This window comes from Schistocerca piceifrons, chromosome 11 (assembly GCF_021461385.2).
Source record: "Schistocerca piceifrons isolate TAMUIC-IGC-003096 chromosome 11, iqSchPice1.1, whole genome shotgun sequence".
Lineage (NCBI taxonomy): Eukaryota > Metazoa > Arthropoda > Insecta > Orthoptera > Acrididae > Schistocerca > Schistocerca piceifrons.
In genome coordinates, this window is record NC_060148.1 from 176,990,514 (window position 1) to 177,015,318 (window position 24,805).

General features: G+C 41.5%; 1 protein-coding gene across 1 annotated transcript; it reads left to right on the top strand.

Moving 5' to 3' along the window:
• The first annotated feature begins 22,930 nt into the window (after window positions 1-22,930).
• On the top strand, window positions 22,931-24,244 carry LOC124719885 (piggyBac transposable element-derived protein 3-like). The gene has a single exon (XM_047245065.1). The coding sequence runs from the start codon at window positions 22,931-22,933 to the stop codon at window positions 24,242-24,244; it is 1,314 nt and encodes a 437-aa protein (XP_047101021.1).
• Window positions 24,245-24,805: the final 561 nt, after the last annotated feature.

The following is a 24,805-nucleotide window of genomic DNA, read 5'->3' on the forward strand; positions in this document are numbered from 1 at the left end:
GATAGTCGTTTATTTATAATTAAAAATGCCTGACAGTTGATCCTCAATATTTGCTATGTTGAGATCATGTATTTTAACCACTCTGCGAGTGTCAGCTATTGAAACTACCAGTGAAGTAGTGTCACATCACTCAGCTCCATCACTAAACTGCCATTCACATTATCACTACCAGCAGAGAGACGACGTTAAAGCCAACACTACAGTCATACAAGTTTCCGTGCGTACCTACACCACAGGTGATGAACAGATTGAAAGAATGGACGATAAAAGAGATTACTCAAATAGTTAAGCGAGACAAAGTTTTAAAATGTGACGAGACAGTGGGATACGGTAGCTGGTACAGGAAGAGAAAATAGTAAGAAAATGTAGGCTTTGGGGAAGGGATGAAAGGCGAAGCCACCTCATAGAATGTTGCACAGAACATAACGTAACCATCGCCAACGCTTCGCTCAAGAACCATGAAAGAATAATACATATTTGCAACAGAGTTTTCGAAACCAGATTTTAAACCGTAATGATAATTTATTGTTTACGAACTGAAGTTTGCGACTAAAGTGGCAGTAAACGGTAGCAGATAAAGGACGTGGAACTTGAATAAGTTAAGACGCAGAGTTTGTCGGTGACGAATGCAGCAGAGGATGTAAATCGGAAAAAGGTGCAGTAGAAAACCTTGGAAACAACATGATCTGTTCAATTTGACAGAAGAAAATATAAAAACGCAGCAAATTAATTAGGCTACGCGGAATAGTTGTTGTTGTTGTGGTCTTCAGTCCTGAGACTTGTTTGATGCAGCTCTCCATGCTAATCTATCCTGTGCAAGCTTCTTCATCTCCCAGTACCTACTGCAGCCCACATCCTTCTGCATCTGCTTAGTGTATTCATCTCTTGGTCTCCCTCTACGATTCTTACCCTCCACGCTGCCCTCCAATACTAAATTGGTATTCCATTGATGACTCAGAACATGTCCTACCAACCGATCCCTTCTTCTAGTCAAGTTGTGCCACAAGCCCCTCTTCTCCCCAATTCTATTCAATACCTCCTCATTAGTTACGTGATCTACCCATCTAATCTTCAGCATTCTTCTGTAGCACCACATTTCTAAAGCTTCTATTCTCTTCTTGTCTAAACTATTTATCGTCCATGTTTCACTTCCATACATGGCTACACTCCATACAAATACTTTCAGAAACGACTTCCTGACATTTAAATCTATACTCGATGTCAACAAATTTTTCTTCCTCACAAACGCTTTCCTTCCCATTGCCAGTCTACATTTTATATCCTCTCTACTTCGGCCATCATCAGTTATTTTGCTCCCCAAATAGCAAAATTCCTATACTACTTTAAGTGTCTCATTTCCTAATCTAATTCCCTCAGCATCACCCGACTTAATTCGACTACATTCCATTATCTTCGTTTTGTTTTTGTTGATGTCCATCTTATATCCTCCTTTCAAGACACTGTCCATTCCGTTCAACTGCTCTTCCAAGTCCTTTGCTGTCTCTGACAGAATTACAATGTCATCAGCAAATCTCAAAGTTTTTATTTCTTCTCCGTAGATTCTAATACCTACTCCGAACTTTTCTTTTGTTTCCTTTATTGCTTGCTCAATATACAGATTGAATGACATTGGGGATAGGCTACAACCCTGTCTCACTCCCTTCCCAACCGCTGCTTCCCTTTCATACCCTTCGACTCTTATGACTGCAATCTGCTTTCTGTACAAATTGTAAATAGCCTTTCGCTCCCTGTATTTAACCCCTGCCACCTTCAGAATTTGAAAGAGAGTATTCCAGTCAACATTGTCAAAAGCTTTCTCTAAGTCTACAAATGCAAGAAACGTAGGTTTGTCTTTCCTTAATCTTTCTTCTAAGATAAGTCGTAGGGTCTGTATTGCCTCACGTGTTACAACATTTCTATGGAATCCAAACTGATCTTCCCCGAGGTTGGCTTCTTTCAGTTTTTCCATTCGTCTGTAAAGAATTTGCGTTAGTATTTTGCAGCTGTGACTTACTAAACTGATATTTCGGTAATTTTCGCATCTGTCAACACCTGCTTTCTTTGGGATTGGGATTATTATATTCTTCTTGAAGTATGAGGGTATTTCACCTGTCTCATACATCTTGCTCACCAGATGGTAGAGTTTTGTCAGGACTGGCTCTCCCAAGGCTGTCAGTAGTTCTAATGGAATGTTGTCTACTCCGGGGGCCTTGTTTCGACTCAGACCTTTCAGTGCTCTGTCAAACTCTTCACGCAGTATCATGTCTCCCATTTCATCTACATCTACATCCTCTTCCATTTCCATAATATTGTCCTCAAGTACATCACCTTTGTATAGACCCTCTATATAGTCCAACTTTCTGCTTTCCCTTCTTTGCTTGGAACTGGGATTTCATCAAAGCTCTTGACATTTATGCAAGTGGTTCTCCTTTCTCCAAAGGTCTCTTTAATTATCCTGTAGGCAGTATCTATCTTACCCCTAGTGAGATAAGCCTCTACATCCTTACATTTGCCCTCTAGCCATCCCTGCTTAGCCATTTTACACTTCCTGTCGATATCATTTTTGAGACGTTTGTATTCCTTTTTGCCTGCTTCATTTACTGCATTTTTATATTTTCTCCTTTCATCAATAAAAATTCAATATTTCTTCTGTTACCCAAGGGTTTCTACCAGCCTTCGTCTTTTTACCTATTTGATCCTCTGATGCCTTCACTATTTCATCTCTCAAAGCTACCCATTCTTCTTCTTCTGAATTTCTTTCCCCCATTCCTGTCAATTGTTCCCTTATGCTCTCCCTGAAACTCTGTACAACCTCTGGTTCTTTCAGTTTATCCGGGTCCCATCTCCTTAAATTCCCACCTTTTTGCAGTTTCTTCAGTTTAAATCTACAGTTCATAACGAATAGATTGTGGTCAGAGTCCACATCTGCCCCTGGAAATGTCTTACAATTTAAAACCTGGTTCCTAAATCTCTGTCTTACCATTATATAATCTATCTGATACCTTTTAGTATCTCCAGGGTTCTTCCATGTATGCAACCTTCTTTCATGATTCTTGAACCAAGTGTTAGCTATGATTAAGTTATGCTCTGCGCAAAGTTCTACCAGGCGGCTTCCTCTTTCATTCTCTCCCCCAATCCGTATTCACCTACTATGTTTCCTTCTTCCCGTTTTCCTACTCTCGAATTCCAGTCACCCATGACTATTAAATTTTCGTCTCCCTTCACTACCTGAATAATCTCTTTTATCTCATCATACATTTCATCAATTTCTTCATCATCTGCAGAGCTAGTTGGCATATAAACTTGTACTACTGTAGCAGGCGTGGGCTTCGTGTCTATCTTGGCCACAATAATGCGTTCACTATGCTGTTTGTAGTAGCTTACCTATACTCCTATTTTTTTTATTCATTATTAAACCTACTCCTGCATTACCCCTATTTGATTTTGTATTTATAACCCTGTATTCACCTGACCAGAAGTCTTGTTCCTCCTGCCACCGAACTTCACTAATTCCCACTGTATCTAACTTTAACCTATCCATTTCGCTCTTTAAATTTTCTAACCTACCTGCCCGATTAAGGGATCTGACATTCCACGCTCCGATCCGTAGAACACCAGTTTTCTTTCTCCTGATAACGACGTCCTTTTGAGTAGTCCCCGCCCGGAGATCCGAATGGGGGACTATTTTACCTCCGGAATATTTTACCCAAGAGGATGCCATCATCGTTTAATCATACAGTAAAGCTGCATGCCCTCGGGAAAAATGACGGCTGTAGTTTGCCCTTGCTTTCAGCCGTTGGCAGTACCAGAACAGCAAGGCCATTTTGGTTAGGTTACAAGGCAGGATCAGTCAATCATCGAGACTGTTGCCCCTGCAACTACTGAAAAGGCTGCTGTCCCTCTTCAGGAACCACACGTTTGTCTGGCCTCTCAACAGATACCCCTCAGCTGTGGTTGCACCTACGGTACGACTATCTGTATCGTTGAGGCACGCAAACCTCCCCACCAACGGCAAGGTCCATGGTTCACGGGGAGGGGGGGGGGGGGGACGCGGAATAGAGATGTCTAAAAATGCCGTTGACAGAGTCCAAAATGGCAACAACGATTTTGCACTTGGAAAACTGAAGTGTCGACATTAAATAACAAACAAAAAACAAAATCTTGCTCAAAGAAAAGTTGAAGCAACTGTCGAGTGCTCATTTGGCAAGCCAGAACTAAGCAAATAAGAAAAGTCTAGAAAGTGGAAGGGATATGTAGAGAGGAGAGGGGGTGGGGCTATACAAACTAACATGACCACAAGGTTAGATTCCTGTGAAATGTCTGAATACGAGAGACAATACAGTTCCTATCACTCAGCTAAGTAGACAGGCTGGAGAAAGGAAAACCAGTGTTCATAGCATTTCCATATTCAGAGAAAGGTTTCGACAATATTAACTTAAAGACACTCTTTGAAGCTCTGAAGGTATCAATCATAAAACACAGGGACACAACATTATCTGCCGGCCGGATTGATATAGCGGTTCTAGGCGCTTCAGTCTGGAACTGCGCAGCCGCTACGGTCGCAGGTTCGAATCCTGCCTCGGGCATGGATGTGTGTGATGTCCTTAGGTTGTTTAAGTAGTTCTAAGTTCTCGGGGACTGATGACCTCAGATGTTGAGTCCCATAGTGTTCATAGCCATTTGAACCATTTTTTGTCTATCAACACGTTGCCAACCTAACGAAGTATATACCGAAAAGTAAAGTCTGTTCATTCGGTTCCCTTTATATCTGTTTATGTGTGTGTCTAGTCAGTCAGGGTGAGTTTTTATTACTAGTATCTGTTTCGATAGCTTAAATAAACTAGCATTCGATAATCTAAAAATACAGGCTCATAAAAGCCATACAATTTGTGTAAAAATTTCTTAGATCGTCGCTGAGCAGCGACCACCTGATATTTCAAAGAATATCTTACGCGCCACGGCGCAGAATACGAATTGTTCATAAATTTTAACGATAGAGATCTTTCGTGATTCTTATTTTTGGACAGCTAAAGAATTGTAATCCTCTCCTGTTACCACAGTCCCGATATATTTTTTAAAGACGGCGGACGCGTATATGGCGTGGTCCGCAATCACTAATTAGTTATTATAAAACATAACTATTGTGCAGTGCTATGTAAGAATTTATGTGTGCAGCTAAGATGAAATGTCGAAAATGCTAAAGGACTTTATTTAAAGAAACAGCCAGCAAGATATAAAATTGAAATGTACGGAGCCCATTGTTAGCAATACTGACTAAGGTAATTAAATTGGTTATTGTGCTCTCAAATGCAGTAGTGCCTGCTTATTACTTAAAGTATTTCTAAGCTATCCATCTGCTATTAATGGCAACAGAAATAACTGTGTTTTTATAGTTTTCATACAGTTACCAGGGACCGACCGCATGTCGGCAAACATCGTAGATAAGGCAGGAGGCTCATTGTCATTTACCTTGTTTGTGATTTAAATCCAGTTTCTTTTAACGTGTGGTGTAGTATAGCAAATAATTTCCATCTCTGTCTGGTCCCTCAGGTTTCTCCGTTCGTAGTTGTTATGTCGCATATCCGGTCGTGATCGAACATGATCACGACACAAATAAATTAAGTGGCAATGCAAACTCTGTTGTTAATTTTGAGAACGCTACGCCTTCTGCAAACGATTTCAGGTGACACATAAACTATCACATAAGTTTTTGAAAAGTCTTTGCTCTTCCCGCCAAGAAGTGGTGCAAAACTCACAACAGATTTCTGAATCTTCACGAGAGAATAATAATTTAATCAAAATATAAATACATTAAAAAAAACCACCACACTTGGCACCCGAACAAGGACTCTACTGAAATCACGAAAATCAGTCCTTTTGTGTTTGCTGCTAATATAGATAGATGTATTTAACAAAAGATTTATTTTTCATGTGCGCGCTACGTGCTTAAAAAAATTGTGGAGGAAAATTTCAGAGAGGAAAGACGAGCCGAAGGCGGGAAACGGAGAAACTTTACATTCAGTTGCCTACTTTCAAGACATCAGACGTAAGTTACGAAAAAATTTTCATATGCAGTTGAGACACTTCAGTAGTACAGTTGTCTTTCCAGCCACATTACCATTCTTCCTTTTATTTCCATCTGCACGTGTAAATATGGTTAGAAAGGGAACGAAAAGCAAGAGAGAGAGCTGAAAGAGAGGAAGAAAACAAAAAAGAACTAATGCGAGATTTTACCGATTTAAATAAACAATTTGATGTGGTAAATGAAAAATTTGAAGTGGTAAAAACTAAAATAACTACCGACTTGAAAACTGATCTGAATACGCAATTGGGCGAGGTCAAGTCGGAAATAAGTGGGCAAATCGAAGCAGTAAAATCTGAGATCCGTAAACAGGTTGAGGCTGACATTTAGTAAATTTGATGCAGCACTAGGAGCTGCCAAGGGTGAAATTAATGCCACGATAGAAGCATACCATAGCGAAACTGTAGCATTAAAGGGTAATTGTGAAACCATGTCAAAGGTCAGCGCCGTGAAACTGGTTGTCACTAATATGGGAAAGGAGATAGATGGTTTGACGAAACAAGTAGAATCACTTGACATAGAGGAGCAGGTAGAAGTTACGGTAAGGGCTCACGCCGAAGCGTTATCCGACCACGTATTTTTGCGAAACTTCTCTGGAGTATTTCCGAACAGTTGCACAGACAAGCAAAGAATACAGTTTGTGACGGGTATATAACAGGAAATGCCGCCTTAAGGGGAATAGAAATGACGGACAAGTGCAGGACCTATAATGAATTCGAGAGGATGTTTCTGAACAAATTTTGGAGTACTAGTGTTCAGCAGCGCTTAAGAAAAGAAGTGTTCAATGCGGAAATGTTCAATTCGAAACACGGCAGTCTGAGAAGATATTTCGAAAAATATTTAACAAAAATTAAATTGTGGGACTCGTCAATTACAAATAAAGACGCGATCATGATTTTGAAAACTAAATTGCCCATCTCTATAAGGCTCTGAGCACTGTGGGACTTAACATCTATGGTCATCAGTCCCCTAGAACTTAGAACTACTTAAACCTAACTAACCTAAGGACAGCACAAAACACCCAGCCATCACGAGGCAGAGAAAATCTCTGACCCCGCCGGGAATCGAACCCGGGAACTCTCTCTAAGGGAGAAAGTAGTTAATGTTTCCGAGGACGATACCGAAGCATTTCCTTCCATGTTGGACTCATTGGATTCGATTCGCGAAGACGCGGTAGCAAATGTTGGTGGCGCTGCGAGTGGAGTGGGCAGGCGAAACAGTGGAGGTTGCGCGGCCAACAATGGCAGTGAGGGAAGAGCGCGCGGAAGCGACGCTCACTGCCGACCGTCCGGCGGCTGCAGAAACCAACAGGTGTCGACCGGAGGATAATAATAAACAGCGGTGCAGCCCAGTGGATAGCACACAACGGCCACAGTACGGAAACTCGACACACAATTATCCACAAAATCAGTACGGAAACAAACCACCACAGCAAGGAAACTATCAGGGCGGAGCAGTCTTTAACAGGACGCGCGAGTGGAAATCAAATAAATGGCACGGGACAAGTGCAGGACAACAACATTTTGCTAGTGATGACAACACAATACACCATATAGGCCAGAATACATTTCGACCTCCGACAAATATAATTTTTTTCCGATCTCTCAAGTGATTATGCAAAAAATCCGGAGCCGAAACGGCAAAAGACTGCACGAATCTATTATGCGTAAAGTGGATCGAACACGGGACGAGAACCTTGTCCACCACCCTTCGTCCCACAGTCACAACACCAACACGAAACGGAGGAGACGTTAAGGGCGATATCCGATAGGGAGAACCACCACAATCAGGAAAACTAGAAACAGCATTTTTTAACCTCCACAAGAAGCTGGCACCAAAATCGGGCAGGCCTTCATTTCGCTGACAACGTATGCAAACCCCTTGTAAGAAACCATTTGAAAAAAGATAAATAAGGTTATTGAATACAGAGAAGGTGAGAGAATCTTACTAAGAATTCACTTTCAACCATCGTAAGTGGCAGCGCGTTTACGAAGGCCCATACGTTGTTGTCAGGAAGCCGCACACAGGAAGTTACTTGCTAGCCGACACCATTAAAGGTTTGTTCCACCATAGTGACCTAAGAAAATTCCACAGTGGTAACACAAGAAAGAAATTTGCAGGTGTTTGTAGTACGAGGCAATTTCAAAGCACCATCAGAGATCAAGGTAAGTCATCGACGTCGAATGATAACTCAAGAAAAACGACACGCCAGCAGTTAGTACGTCTGGAGGTCATCGTACAGTGCTGACGGTATGAGGAAAGTTTGTACCGATTTGTTAATTGAATACAGGTAAAGGAAAATGTCAAAGAGAGAACTTAGTACTAGTTTCAAGTTAGTATATAAGTATATGATGCATGCTCGTGTGGTAATCAGCCCCCGGTATGTATAAATCAAAGAGGAAGGAGTGGTCAGTGCCGTTCTCTCAGGTTGTTTTTTGAGAAAATAAAGGTTCTCGGAGGACAAGTTGTACTCCTGTGTAAAATAAAGCGTCATAACTTTCCGTGACTAGAATCAAAGAATAACAGGGCATATCGTAATGAGAGTGACACATTACCCCCAAAAAAAAGAGAAAGAAGGGGTAGAGATAACGCTATATTATGAGTTCCATGGAAATATTATACTTAGGAAACGCCAGCCGCAAGACTAAATGTAGCGATTAATAACAGGAGTCCGCAGACTACAGGCTCAAGTAACCAAGTAAACAATTGGTCAAACAAGCACATGCATAGAGGCGTGTAAATGAATCAATTATATTTTCTAAGTGAATGACACGCAAAAAGCAATTGCAGCAGCATAAGTGCTCGCATGTAAATGTTTCTTGTTTAGCAACATAATTTTTATAATGTCCAGATTATTTAAATGCTGAATTTTGTGTTCCTTTATAAAATCTTATCCAAAATACCGACCCCCTGATAATCCTTCAAACATTATATTCCAAGGATCAGCTCGTAGAGATTTACTTATACTGTCTGAGCAAAGCAACTCACATGAAAAGCGTGTAGCTTCGCGACGAGATGAGTTAAATTTTGCTTGTTGAAGCGACCTAGAGTCGAGCCACTTGTTTGGCATGCAATTGAGTTTGTGGTCTTTGTAACGCGCGGTTAGTCATCGCCCGTATATTTTGAAGCGAATAGCATTCAGCATGGAAAAGGAGGCAGTCTCCTTGTCTGGAGGCTGTCCTCAATTTAAATAACGCAGTAAACACAATTAAATGGACATGTAAATGAAAAGAGTGATACAAAGAGGAGTGTTCTCAAAGAGGAATACAATTAGTTTGTCTTTGAGACAATTAAAAAATTTAATAAGAATTTGACGGTAAAGAATAAATGAAACTGGTAACTGAGTTTACAAGAGGAGACTGAAGAATAGTCTTAAGTGGAAGACGTAAATTGTAACTGGTAAGCAAGACAGAGCCATAAGAAAATGACGACAGCAGTTCTGTACCGGACGTGATCATTAGTTTAAGAATATATATATATATAAGCAAACTATTTAAATATTATTACTCAAGGTAATTTGTTATCCTTCTGTGAAACTGTTATTTTTGCAAAGAGAAAGTGAGATGAAGGACGACGTTTAGTTCACGAACGCCTATCAAAGTGAAAGTATAACTTTGTGCATCGAAAAGCGAGCCTGTTTGACGACTCTTTATACCACACCTTGTGAGTTTCAGTTTTATTTTTAACGTGTGCAACGGCCAGTGAATAAGTATCGTTCGCCATGCAGCCCTCGCAAGCCAGCAAAATAACTTCTGCTCGCTCACCTGTGAGTCCTTCACGGACAGCTGACAAGTGGAACGACGAGATGACTTCGTCCAGGCTTCGTCGGCGAAGCAACAGCAGCGATCCTCAAACAACGTGCTTTAAACGCAGCACGTTATTGGCGGACAACACAACACACACCCACTCTACGATAGCGCGCGCAATTCTGGCCGGTGTTGGTCTGTCAACATTGCCGCGCGGCGGCGTATGACGAAGTAATGGATACTTGAAACTTTACAGAGCTCGTACGGAAAGATATAGGTGCTCATTCTTTCCGCGCGCTATAAGATATTGGAATAATAGAGAATTGTGAAGGTGGTTGGATGAACCCTCTGCCAGGCACTTAAATGTGATTTGCAGAGTATCCATGTAGATGTAGATGTACGAGGGCGGTTCAGAAAGTAACCTCCGATTGGTCACAGTGCGGGTTGTGGGGGGAGTAGCGACGCCATCTGTGCGTTCACGCACTCAACAGGTCAGTCGGCATCAAGCTGTGGTCGAGTGAACGTCGTACCTGCGCTAGTTTAGTTTTTGTGGCAGTTTGGAATGTGTGCTGCAATAGAAAACCCCGCCAAATGTGAAGTGCGTGCTGTCATAAGGTTTTTTACAGCCAAAGGATATTCTGCAGCAGCTATTCATCGTGAGCTTTGTGCCGTGTACGGACCAAGAGTTATGAGTGAAGGAGTTGTCCATGAATGGGTACGTTTATTTAAAAGTGGACGAGAAAACGTTCATGATGAAGAGAGGAGTGGTAGACCATCATTGGTGACTGACGAACTCGTTCAGACAGTTGATGGAAAAGTTCGTGAAAATCGACGTTTCTCAATGTCGGAGTTGTCTACTGGTTTTCCACAGATTTCTAAGACTCTCTTGTACGAAATAGTGACAGCAAGATTGGGTTACCGTAAGTTCTGTGCACGATGGGTGCCCAAAATTCTTACCGACCACCACAAAACTCAAAGAATGGCCTCTGCATTAGACTTTCTGTCACGTTATGAGGACGAAGGAGAACCATTGTTAAACAGAATCGTGACCAGTGACGAAACCTGGATTAAGTACGTGAACCCTGAGACAAAAGAACAATCAAAGATGTGGGCACATTCAAATTCGCCTACCAAACCAAGAAAAGCCTCGCAAGATTTTTCTGCCAGCAAACTGATGGCAACGGTGTTTTGGTATGCCAAAGGGGTGTTGTTGGTTGAATTCATGGAACATGGTACGACCATTAATCAAGACGTGTACTGTGAAACAATAAAAAAGTTACGACGGGCTATACAGAACAAACGCCGTGGTATGCTGACTTCCGGTATCGTTTTTTTGCACGATAACGCCCGTCCTCACTCTGCTCGCAGAACAACGGCCCTTCTTGAGTCCTTCAAGTGGGACGTTATCAACCATCCACCTTACAGCCCAGACCTGGCGCCAAGTGATTATCACCTCTTCATGCATTTGAAGAAATGTCTCGGGTCACAGCGGTGTGATGACGACGAAGAGCTCAAAGATGCGGTCACAGGCTGGCTCCAGGCACAAGCGGGTGATTTTTATGCAGAAGGAATTTCAAAGCTTGTGAAGAGATACGATAAGTGCCTCAATCGCTATGGAGACTATGTAGAAAAATAGTGCAAAGATGTAGTTGTAAGATGTATATATTAAAATATTTTTATTTAACTTGGTGTATTTTTTTAAATCAACCGGAGGTTACTTTCTGAACGGCCCTCGTAGATGTAGATGAGGATGTAATGGCTGGGTCCGCGTGGCTCGCTCCGGCAATAACTGAGACTTCATACTACTTTGAAGGACATTGTTCTCTATGTACATAGAAAACATAATATTTTAGAGACTGAAAGAGAACGATTTGTATTAAGCAAAGAATAAAATGGTCACGACTAGAATAAACTTCGGTCACGGTCAGAACGAGGTTATTTGCCGTAACCGCTGTCATAAACAAGAGCAGAAGTCAGTGCGAAATTAAAGAAAGAAAGAAATGATCCTTACGCATCACGAATCCATTGTAATTAAACCGATAATTTTAAGTAATACAAATGCAGAGAATTCTCTATTTATGTTCCAGATTCCATGACTTGACGGAGAATGGCAGATTCCATTCAGTGAAGTGGTACAAAAGGGACTCCCATAGTGAGCGGTACTTGACAAACAATTCGACGGCACAGCGTGATCCACGAATCAATGTACAATGTGTGTAAAATAAGAAAGAATATTACGATGAAATAAACACGAGCCTATCGAGCTTGTAGAGACATTGAAAATTTGGAAAACGTGTGAAAGAATAATGCAAATGTCATGTCAGATTCATAGTTTGTAAGCATTTTAGTATTATATAGGTACTTTTACGTATATGTATTTTTTTCTCTGCGGCAGTACCTGTAATGTCCACTTAATGTATATAGCTCTTTATTGTGAATAGTGATACTTTCCATGTTGACGTAGATGTTAAGAAACCCTGTGACCAAAACACAGATGCTGATGGACTGCACAGAGACAGTTTTTACTAATGATCTTAACAATGATCTTAACAATGAATATTTTCTCTGTTATGGTAACTTTAGGAAACGTCAAGTGTATCCCACTATATGAGTACTCAATTTCAGCAATGGACATGCATTTAATGCCACTGATATTACGAGTGACATGAGGACGGAAGCAATACCTCCTGTATTCCTCTCCTCCTCATGGGAGGCAGTGTAATATTAGTATCTGTTTCGACAGCTTAAATAAACTTACATTCGATAATCTAACCATGCAGGCTCTTAAAAACCATACAATTTGTGTAAAATTTTCTTAGATCGTCGCTGAGCAGTGACCACCAGATATTTCAAAGAATATCTTACGCGCCACGGCGCGGAATACGAATTGTTCATAAATTGTATCGATAGAGGTCATTCGTGTTTCTTATTTTTTGACAGCTGAAGAATTGTAATCCTCTCCTGTTACCACAGTCCTGAAATATTTTTTAAAGACGGCGGACGCGTATATGGCGTGGTCCGCACTCACTAATTAGTTATTATAAAATATCACTATTGTGCAGTGCTATGTAAGAATTTGTGTGTGCGGCTAAGATGAAATGTCGAAAATGCTAAAGGACTTTATTTAAAGAAACAGCCAGCAAGGTATAAAATTGAAATGTACGGAGCCTATTGTTAGCAATACTGACTAAGTTAATTAGATTGGTTATTGTGCTCTCAAATGCTGTAGTGCGTGCTTATTACTTAAAGTATTTCTATGGTATCCATCTCCTATTAATGGCAACAGAAATAACGGTGTTTCTATAGTTTTCATACAGCTACCAGGGACCGACCGCATGTCGGCAAAACGTCGCAGTTAAGGCAGGAGGCTCATTGCTATTTACCTTGTTTGTGATTTAAATCCAATTTCTTTTAACGTGTGGTGTAGTATAACAAAGAATTTCCAGCTCTGTCTGGTCCCTTAGGTTTCTCTGTCCGTAGTTGCTATGTCTCATATCCGCTTGTGGTCGAACATGATCAGACACAGGTAAATTAAGTGGCAATGCGAACTCTGTGGTTAATCTTGAGAACGCTATGCCTTCTGCAAACGATTTCAGATGACATATAAACTATCATATACAGTACTTAAGTTTTTGAAAAGTCTTTGCTCTTCCCGCCAAGAAGTGGTGCAAAGCTCACAACAGATTTCTAAACCTTCAGAAGAGAATAATAATTCAATCAAAATATAAATATAAAATAACACCACAAGTTGTAGAAAGCTGAATGTGAATGTAATATCTGCGAGAGCGTAGAAGAGAGTTTTCGTTTTCAGCTGATTCGAGTTTTGGTTTCAATATTTTGTGGAGGGGTTCATGTAAGAATAAGGACAAAGGGGTTGGGTGATAATATTCTGCTAATAATCATGCTTTGAAATGTTTTTTCTGCTTTTTTATCTGTTAATGTAAGCAGGGAGTTTACTCTTACATTAACTCCTCCACAAAACATTTAAACCAAAACTGAGATCAGCTGAACACCAAATGTTTCAACCACTCTCTGACAACGATTGTATTCACTTTCAACTTTCTATAACTCACGTACAGAACAGAAATAAACAAACATTAGTTTCCAGCATGTAATTCGTTAGGTTGGAAACATGTAATAAACAAACCAAACAGGAAGAGACATGAAGTGAACACACTACAGGTACGATTTTAAATGACAGTTTTCGGTGAAATGTCTACAGCTAGTTCAAAATGGTTCAAATGGCTCTGAGCACTATGGGACTTAACATCTGAGGTCATCAGTCCCCTAGAACTTAGAACTACTTAAACCTAACTAACCTAAGGACATCACACACATCCATGCCCGAGGCAGGATTCGAACCTGCGACCGAGCGGTCGCGCGGTTCCGGGCTGAAGCGCCTAGAACCGCTCGGCCACCACGGCCGGCTCTACAGCTAGTGACAGACGAAAAACGAGCGAACGTCAAAACGAGGCGTCCAGGTGAGAGCAAACGCAGATGTCTGCCAACAACTCTATTAGCTGTAAGTAATCACCTATTCACGTAAAAAAAAAAGATGTGAACTGTTTTATAATCTGCAAGTATCACATATCAAAACGAAATTGAATCATTCTAGATTCAACCGAAGTTGCCTTGAAGTAAAAGACGAAACGCGTCTTGAACAAATAAAGTATACTGCAGCAAGAAAAAAAGCGTTTGTTACTTGCGAAAGGAAATAATAATCAATAGCTGTAGACACTTAGCAAATTACATCTTTTGACATACCATCAAATTAGTTTCGGCTTAACTTCTGTAGGTCCATACAGCATATTGTAAATATTAACGTGTCCCATTTCATTATAATTCACAGTCCACATGCTATTAAATGACGTTTAAAAAAATTCATCAATCCATTCTGAAAAAACTGTAGTTACTTTCACATCTCGGTAGATAAATAGATTTTGGATATTTATCATGCGACACAGTACATGACGCTTTATAAGTACACATTTGCAAAAAAAAAAAAAAAAACACGTTTCGATTTCTTGTACCGTTTACGAAATCTGGGCCTGATACACCTCGAACCCGTCCGCCGACATATCGTTCAGTATGTCGAGAATGGTGATAGCAATCGTTCTGCCTGCTCGACTTTAAAAACAACATCGATATGTTGACTAAATTTCACACGCATTAATGTATTAACTAAAATGGACCATATGCAAAGTCCACGCAATGCGTTTTTACCTCTGCACGCTCATTAAAATTTGGTGCAATCGTTTACGTAAATGCGATACAGTAAGTAACCACAACGAATAACGGAAAGAAATCCAGTCCTCTATCGAGAGAAGATATCAGTCTGTAAGATGCTGGAGAATCAAATTTGTTCACCCAGTAGTTTCCTTGGAATGGGATTATAAGTATTTCGGTAATTTCCGAGAATGTTTGTCTATCGAAGCCGCAGTGTGCAAACGATATATATCGAATGTGCGAATCTAAATCGATCATGCGACTGTGGTGGCTGGCGTTATGATAAATTCTTTGTGTGATGTTGGGAAAACCCAAACGATTTATGACGGTAGTGAGCGGGATGTCCGGTATTGTAGACGCTTCTTTTGCCTCACGTGGAAGAATCTAATTCCATGCTTATGCAATGCAGAAAATTGTTTCAATTTTTGTCGGAAATGTGACACTCTACCCGTATTTTGGCGTGACATGGCAGCTCTACCCAGGTTAGGCAAAAAGGGAATGCTTCCCGAAGCATACACATCAAATGGACTTTCTCATGACGACAACGTCGACGACGAGTGAGGTCAGTCGTTTCCTTTGTAATTACAACTATTGTAGTAACGCTCTTTAGTCGTTGCTGTAGTGACCACTACAAACATCCTCATAACGCCCGCCAGCATAGTCGCGTGATCGATTTAGAATCGCACCCTCGGTGCCTATCGTTTGCACCCTGCGGCTTCGATAGGCAAACATTCGTGGAAATTCCCAGCATTTCACAGCTGCGCCCTCGCCCGCGACAGCGCTTCGTCGAAAGTTCGTATTCGTGTAGCCGGGGGTCCTGTAGCTGACGTCACGCTCAGCGCGTTCTGTGATTGGCGGCGCGGACCTGCAGCGCGGCAGTTGTTCCACGTGGGCAAACCGCGACACACAGCCGGTGTTTCCATGGCAACCGATTCCCTGCCGCTCGGCGGCCCTAGTGGGAACCGGCCTTAACTCCCCAGCGAGTAATGGCGGTTTTCTCCCGTAAATAAAAACGGATTTTTTTAAAAATCTGTCCACAGCAGAACGACGCGTCGCCTGCCAATTACGAGATGGGTATCCATTCCCACATGTGAATCACACTGCTAGTCGCTGGCCGGTTGTGCCATTTTAATGCATCCGAACAGTACTGTTTGGCACTCCACACATTCGTGGGTGGTCTTCCGTCACAGCCGGCTCCAGCTCAAGCTATCCTAAACTTCTGAGGAGAAGGAGATTGTGCGAGAAAATCTTCCAGAAAACACGTATAGAAACTGTCAAAAAATACCATCAAAACATTTTTATAAGCGCCAGTTAAAGCATGTGATACTGTTTTATTATGCTCACCTGGATGACACGCGTTGCGTGGCAAGAGGTGTAACTATTTACGCTCCACGGTTACGAAGATTTGTAACGGCTAGAGAGATTCATGTCGAGTTGTACGACACTCTCTGGCGCAGTGTGCAGGCGGATTTGAAATCGCAGCCGCCTGTCTCTCTGACTAGGCAGGCTTGTCCTTTGTAACACCCCACCTGTCGCGTGTCTGGATTTTGCATGTGTTCGCCCATGGCAAACAACTTGCAGAGAAATCGAGAGTGGAAATGTACGCAAGAATGGATAAAGCTAGATTTAAATGTCGCCCTGTCACCCCTAATTAATCTGCGGTGATAGTGTTGACGATAAATCACACCTATGTTTAATTCAAAACATGAACTATGAGAGGTTCAATGATATCAGCCAATTACACAGAAATAAAATAAAGCAAAAGAGTGAATTCACGATCAAATTGCGGAAAGTAAATGCTCTACTGAATCACTATAAATGTATTATGAATTTCAGACCAATGCTGAGTAAAAAAAAATAAAAAAAAAAAACAAATGAACCATTTACAAATCACCCTCCTAGCTGGGATTGGCAGTGAACTGTGTCAAAATTAGTACAAAACGCGATCTCTTACAAATTGGCTGACCGACTAACATCGGCAGAAAACGTAAAATAAGAAGGATCACTACTCGCCAAAGTATCGTGAAACCTGAGTGGGAACAGCAGTTGCACGTGGTCCAGATGTTTAACGCTACTCCTAACGCAGACCGAAGCGGGAGCGACCTCACGGTACAGCCGCTGCTGCTGCCATATGCGGCGGGCGACGGCGCGGCCGTGGAGTCGCAAGCTACGCTCCCGCAATACTTGGACAACAGGCAGCTGTCCGCCAGCTTCTCGAATTGCGACAGTCTCCCCCTAAGCAAAAAGCTGGCACGGCTCGCGTCCTCTCAGAACGAAAGCCGGAGCCAGAAGGCCCCTACAGATCGCTGCCGGCCTCTGAACCAGAGACGCACCCGCTTCCCCGGGGCCGACACGCGGCTGGCCGGACTGCAGGGCTCCCCAGCCCGTTCCGCTGCCGCCGGCGGCAAATTCTGCGGCCAACTCTGAAGTGGTGCCTTCGGGAAAAGAAAATTCCGGAAAATTCGTTGTTGCCCACAGCTGTGGATCTTCCCAGGTCGCTTGGCCGGAGTTTACTCGTCAGATGCATTCAGGCAAAATCACATAGTTACAAAATCGCGCGATTCTCCCTGTGATACACCGCCAGCATGCCAATGCATTTTTACATATATTTCATACACCGCAATCGAGAGTATTACTCCAACAAACAACTACTACTCATCTACAAAGCGATTGCGTCCCTGTCAGTCGTTTTTATTGACCTAAAGTGCTCGCAAAGTGATTAGTCGCGCTAAATGGACTCGTGTAAGGGGGCAAGACCGTTGCCGCCTTACACCTTAAGTTATTTTATTTCACCTTCTTTCATGCTAATAGGTTATGGCTTTCCGTCCTCGCCCACAAGGACAGATATCGATGTACGAGTGTTGTGTTTTACTTCATGGAGATACATGATTCGGGCAGAATCGGCGATGTGAAAAGAGTTATTCGGTTGGCGGCTGGTGTTGCAGAAGACGTTAACTGCGGAAGGAGCTACCGAGGACGCAGTGTAGCCGTTGGCCGACAGATGGCAGTACGGGTCTTGCACTGCTATGCAGTCATAAAGCAGCAAGATGTTAGGAATGAATAAACAGATCAAAAAAGGATAATACGTCTACTGCACACGATTCTGCCACACAACCAAGAAGGAAATTGTAGATAGTAATGAAAATAGGACTTCCTATAGCTTTCTGTACACATTCATTAATACAGAACGGAGAAGAAATGTGAAGTGTAAAAGTACATTTTTCGCCTCTCTTCCCGTTGTGGAAAAGGAATGATATGTTAATATTCGCTTTTATTGTGCTTAAGAGAATATGAAACGTACTTTAACAGTCCTACATGTGGCTAGGAAATGTGTTTTTCGTAAACCGATCTCCGAGTACCGCTTCTGATTCGTCACGTAAACACTTTCACATCTGTTTTCGATACGCAGTTTTAGATGCCGGTTTTCCTTCTGTATTTTAAAAGTAAAAAGTCGATACCACACCATACCGTCGTTTTGCTGTTTTGAAGCGCGTTCGATTTTATCAGTGAACAAGTACTGAATTGGAATGCGGTCAGCACTCTTGCCACGTTGTCAGGCTTGTGTAACGGTACTCGATAGCAAACCTCGCTCCAGCAGCACTCCTTAAGTTCTTCCATTTTCTCACATACGTTACACATACATCAGTCTATGACTTCCACACGGGTCGTCGTCTTGTAGGATGTTTCGGTAGCTTCTGTTTCACGTTTGGCTCAATTGCTCACTCACTCCGCTCGCTATTTCGCCAAATACCTTTACAAAGCCTTCCAGAGGCGACGAGAACATTTCAGAATATTGCCCTGAATATCGTCGGTCCTTTTCCACAAAGCTATCAAAACAATAAATACATCCTGTCCATTGTGTCGGCTTTATTCGTTCAAGGCTGCAAGCTTCTAGGAATCAAAAAGTGGAGAACCACCCCCTTTCATCCAAAGGCAAATGGCCGCCTGGAACGTGTCCACAGGACAACTAAGAAAATGTTAAGTTACTATGTAAACAGAACGCATTCAGATTGGGACCGTTATATCAACATAGTCGCTTCAGCCTATAATAGCCATGTCCATGAGTCAACAGGCTATAGTCATTATGAGAGAGTTTTTGACAAACCTATGAACTCACCTTTTGAATTGGACAATTTGCCCCCAGGTGTGGATATAACTGAAGTCAAGAGGTTATGCCGCCATTTCAAGTCAATTTGGAAACAAGTTCAAACCAATAATTCCAGAGCCACCAAAAAACAATTACAGCGGAGTAATAAGAATGCAGTAATGCCTCTTTACAAGCCTGGAGATTTAATCTTGTTGCATAACCCAACAATAAGACGAGGAAGAACAAAGAAGTTTGCACCTCAACATGAGGGACCGTACCCTATCATTCGGTTAACCTCTCCAGTAAATGCTGAAATTCACTTGCCAGATCGGTTAGTGATAGTACATTTTGATCGTCTGAAACAGTTTTATGCAAAAGCACCTTCCATTCCGACAGTTTTGCCTGATCCATCGCCTAGTAGTGTGTCAACTATGCCAGGACCTACAGTGGCTAAAGTGAAGAAAAAGAAGGTAAAACCTTTACCTGTCAGACCTAGATACTCCCTAAGGAACAAGCATCCTTATGCACTGAGGTCAAGAGACTAAGTTTGTATCAAGCGTAGCTGTTAACTCATATTCATTTGAAGTTTCATGTAATACTTGTTCAGTTGCATGCGCTGCTGCAGCCTTAAATGTAGCTTACTAACATGTAAGTGCAAAGTGTAGAGTAAGTAGCGAGCAAGCAAAGTGCTGGAAGTATGGGTTGGAACGGCAGGATAATTATATTCGATGAGGAAATATCTGCTCGAATAGTACGATAAGTTGTCGCAAGGGCTCCAAACCACTTCCTGAATGGAAAAAGTAATTGACAAATGATACGGTACTATCATGATCCTACACTAACACGAGTTTAAAACTCGATCCTGGGATATTAGATAAGTTATAGCCACTGTCTGTCTCTTCCATGTAATACAGTTCTCCAGAGCTTAAGGTAACGGAACGATTACAGCTGTCCACATTTTCTGCAGTTCCTGTGAATCACACTGGAGGATGTCAGACGCAATGCTTGTAATCGCTGGGTCACTCTCATACCAGCTTCATCTGCCTCGTTGTAAATATCACACCACACCACATCTCTCTCTGTTTCCCACCCTGAGAGTACAAATCCACGCTTGAACTATGGAGTTTACCCCAGAGTTCAATCTATGTATCAATAAGGTTTTGGAATCATTTATTATCGAAAGAAATAATTACACAGTACATACAAACCTAACATTCAGCCGGGGAGGACACAGTAATTTTAATGATGTTTCTTTTCACACGTTGCACTGTCCATCTACACAGCACACCTATGCAAAGTACGTATGACTATCAGTAACAAAATACACCTACTAGTGCCACTGTAATGAAAGAGAGCTGCTAGCTGCACCGAAGTTTTAGCGCGTCATATGCCTGCACTGAAATGCTGGAGAGTATGACAAAGAACGTTGAGAGGTGAGTGTTCTGTGAAGAGGAGTGGTCTGTGCTATGGTACCTGGTTATGGGAACTACAGTTGTAGTGTTTATGCCATTCATCCTCCATACGACAGCACTGGTAACTACCCTTTTGAATATCGCTGCAAGAGCTATTAACCACAAATCAATTTGTCTAATGCTCAAATAAAGTACACCTTTTCATAATGATGTCTGCCGACGTACACAACACAAATTGCTATCTTTTAAGAGGAACTTTTATCGATTGTCTAGCAGAAGCTAGTGAAAACTTTTCCCAGGTTACAAACCAAGTGAATATTCAATGTTAATTCTTCAATACTATGCGATGAAAGAGTAACTTATTTAGTCAATGTTCACATAGAGAGATACCGGCACTCTACGTAATTGGTAGAGGACACAATCGTTTCTAATGTAATGCATCTCAGTTCGTATAGGACCCAATAATATGTTTCCGCTATCTCGGGAAACAGGGATTAAAAGTTTTTATGTTCCGCCGTTAAAGAGACTATTGGTATTCGGGGTTGCAAGTTAAAGGAAGTAGGGCCGCTCTTGGGCGTCTTCGGGCGTGTACTCCTTCGCCATGCACATCCAGGAATTGGCGGATATACGTAGCTTAGTATAGCCGGCGACTGCGATGTGCATCTCTGTATCGAACCTGGCTAAGTACGGAGGGCAGCTGGGCTCGGAATTGTTCGACAGAGAGTGCTACTTTAAGAAGAATAGAATCAGAATCGTAGTTAGAGTTGAAGTATTGAGTATCGCAACTTCACTAGTTCGCCATAGTCAAACACTAGTGCCAAATAACAGGCCACGCCATCGCAGGCAAACACAAAACGTAACTGAGCGTGCGGAGGCGCGCACAGCCGGCTGATGGAGCGTCCTTGCTGCAGGCGCCAGAGCAGCGCATTGCGTTAGATACGCAGCCGCACGCACACCCACGCACACCCACGCACCAGTACACACTACGTCGAACGAATCACTGCGCCACATGTTGTCATTTGTTACACCGTCTAATGAACCGCACACGTCCTAGTTGGTGAATTACACTACTACACGAAGTATCTTATACCTAACCAAACGCAAATTACATAGAACACACTAGTAAACGAAATTATTCCTACCTTATCTACAGCCTTGCAACTAATTCAGACTTTTATGCTGTCGGAAATGCAACCTAAAGTAGGGAGGTGAGTCATCTTGACAGTGACGGCAACTACTGAAGATCAAATCTACACTGGTAATATTTTGATTAACACCTGTATCATTCAAATACTGAGAATAGCATACGAAAAGGGGAGATAAAAGGAGAGGATTATCATAGATTCTTTATCAAACATCTATAGGATAAATTCAAAATCATATGAACGAAGGTTAAAGTCAAGAAAGTAATTCAATCAAAGATAACATTTACCATGGAAGAGAGTAGCAGCCGCATCGACAAGGAAATTCAATGCGACTAGAATGCAACTCGGATATGGAAATGTTCAGTTAGTTAGCTGCTCTTGAGTCGCTCTAGACTACTTTTCCGATAGTTGTCTGGATGCAAACGCTATTAGATTGTTTCAGTTTTGGAAGTTTGATAATTCGTGAGACAGATATTGAAGTTTTGCTCAGTCATTCGACTGAAGAAAGTTAATCTTTACCGTTCTCAACGCAACGGTATAGTAAGAGAAGTGTTAGACTTCAATTGCGTGATATTGGTTTATCGGTTCAAATGGTTCAAAAGGTTCTGAACACTATGGGACTTAACGTCTGAGGTCATCAGTCCCGTAGAACTTAGAACTACTTAACCCTTTCAGACCTGGTGGACACAATTGTGTACATAAAGTTTGTTCACTAATATTTCGCTGGCAAGAAATGTCAGGTGCATCAAAACTAATTGTCCAAATTTTTGTAGGTTTAGTTTAGCCATGCTCCAGCAGCTACTGCTCTCTTGTGAGCAGTCTGTGAACTACATAGTAAAATATACTCTCTGGTGTTGTCTCTCTGTGGGAAGCCATTACTCGTTGACTTTATTGCTGTAATAGTCACATTGTGGGTTTTGTTAATGAATGTTTTGTGTGGTTTTCTTCTTTTGGAAACGTTATACATTCTTTCAGTGGAATTTTCAGCAATTTCATTCAGTTCATATTTGTTTTATGTATCAGGTAAATTTAATGTACACATTTGTGCACAACAGGTCTTTAATGGTGTAATATTGGAAATGTAACCTAAAATTTGTCTCAGATGTGTTTGCATGGTGATGGTAGTTATGTGTGGTATTTGTTTCAGTAATTTCAGTACCAGCAGCAAGGAGGAGAGTAACTGACCAGTACACAGGATTTTATTTTAGATTTCTGGCTTTTGACTTACAAATATGGATAAGGAATTTCTTTCTGTGGAGAAAGATTGGGACTTGATTATGGACATAATTGAAAATGGTGAAGTTTCTGACATTAGTTTGAGTGGAGATGAGGACGACAGTATACCACTGATTGAAAGGCAAGCTCCACAGATAGTGAAACGTGTTGGAGCAGATAAAGTGGGCGTGAATGATGTGTGTAGAAACACCATATCTGAAGATGAAGATGACGGAGACGTGATGGATGCTGAAATGAACTTATTATGCAATGAAAACAACCCAGAATTGAATAACCTGTGTGACAACATAATGGTGACACCTAAAGAATCCATAAAATGGAAACGCAAGCCTCTAAGTACCATGACAGAAACATACAAAGCTCCAAATTTTGAAGAATCTGTCTTGTGTTCTCCGATACAATACTTCAAAAGATATATACCAGATGATTTGTTCACTAACATGGCAGCACATACTAATATTTATTCATTACAACAAGGCAAATACTCATTCAAGCAGACAACAACTCAAGAACTAGAGGTGCTATTTGGTATGCATATACCGACTGGCGCTTTGAAATTTCCCAGAATACGAATGTATTGGGATACAAGCCTGAAGGTAAGTGTGTTTTGGGAAAACATGTCACGAGACAGATTTTTAGAATTACGAACAAATTTACACGTGGTGAACAACCTGAAGAAGCCACCTGAAAATAAAGATAAATTTTACAAAGTCAGGCCAGTTTACACAGCCATTCGAAAACGCTGCAGTGAACTTCCTATAGAAGAGAATGTTTGTGTGGACGAAGGAATTATTCCTTTCACTGGGAAGCTTTCTGCAAAGCAGTATATCAAGGGGAAATCAAGTCCATGGGGATTCAAAGTCTTCATGTTGTGTGGAAAGAGTGGAATAGTGCATGATTTCCTTTTGTATCAAGGTGCTACAACTGAACTAAATACGCCATGCTGCAAAAAATTTGGATTAGGTCCTGCTGTTGTTTTAGGATTTTCTGTTCCACTCTCAAAAGGTAAAGGTCATAAACTATACTTTGACAACTTCTTTTCATCTTATCATCTGTTTCAACTTCTGAAATCTCAAGGCATCAATGCAGCAGGTACCGTCCGTCAAAACAGGTTTGGAAAGAACTTGCTTTTCTCAGATGATAAAACAATAATGAAACAAACCAGATGTTACTGTGAAGAAATCACTAGTGCTGATGACATTACCATGTTTAAGTGGTTAGACAATAGGCCAGTTGTATTGTGTTCTAACTTTGTTGGTAAAGGCTCAGTGGATGAAGTTGAGTTTGGGGACAAAAAGCACCATAAATAAGTGAAAGTAGAAAGACCTGAAATAGTGAGAAGATATAATCATGCAGTGGGTGGTCTGGATCTATTTGATCAATTGATAAGCTACTGACTGCTACGGTCGCAGGTTCAAATCCTGCCTCGGGCATGGGTGTGTGTGATGTCCTTAGGTTAGTTAGGTTTAAGTAGTTCTGTTCTAGGGGACTTATGACCTAAGATGTTGAGTCCCATAGTGCTCAGAGCCATTTGAACCATTTTTTTGATAAGCTAGTACATAGTTTTCATCATATCTCGAAAATGGCCTTTGCGTATGATTTTTCACGCTGTTGACTTTGCCATCGTGCAAAGTTGGTTGGAGTACAGACAAGATGCAGACAACCTGTCTATCCCAAAGAAGAAGCAAATGGACCTTCTTTCCTTTCGTATCAGGGTAGCAGATGGATTGATACTGTGCCAAAAGAAAGTGACTGGACAGAAGAGGGGGCGTCCGTATGATGAAGGACTGGTTTCAGAAATGAGAGTCATACCAAGAAAAAGAGGAGAATTACGACCAGCTACAGAGATACAGTTTGATTTCATTGACCAT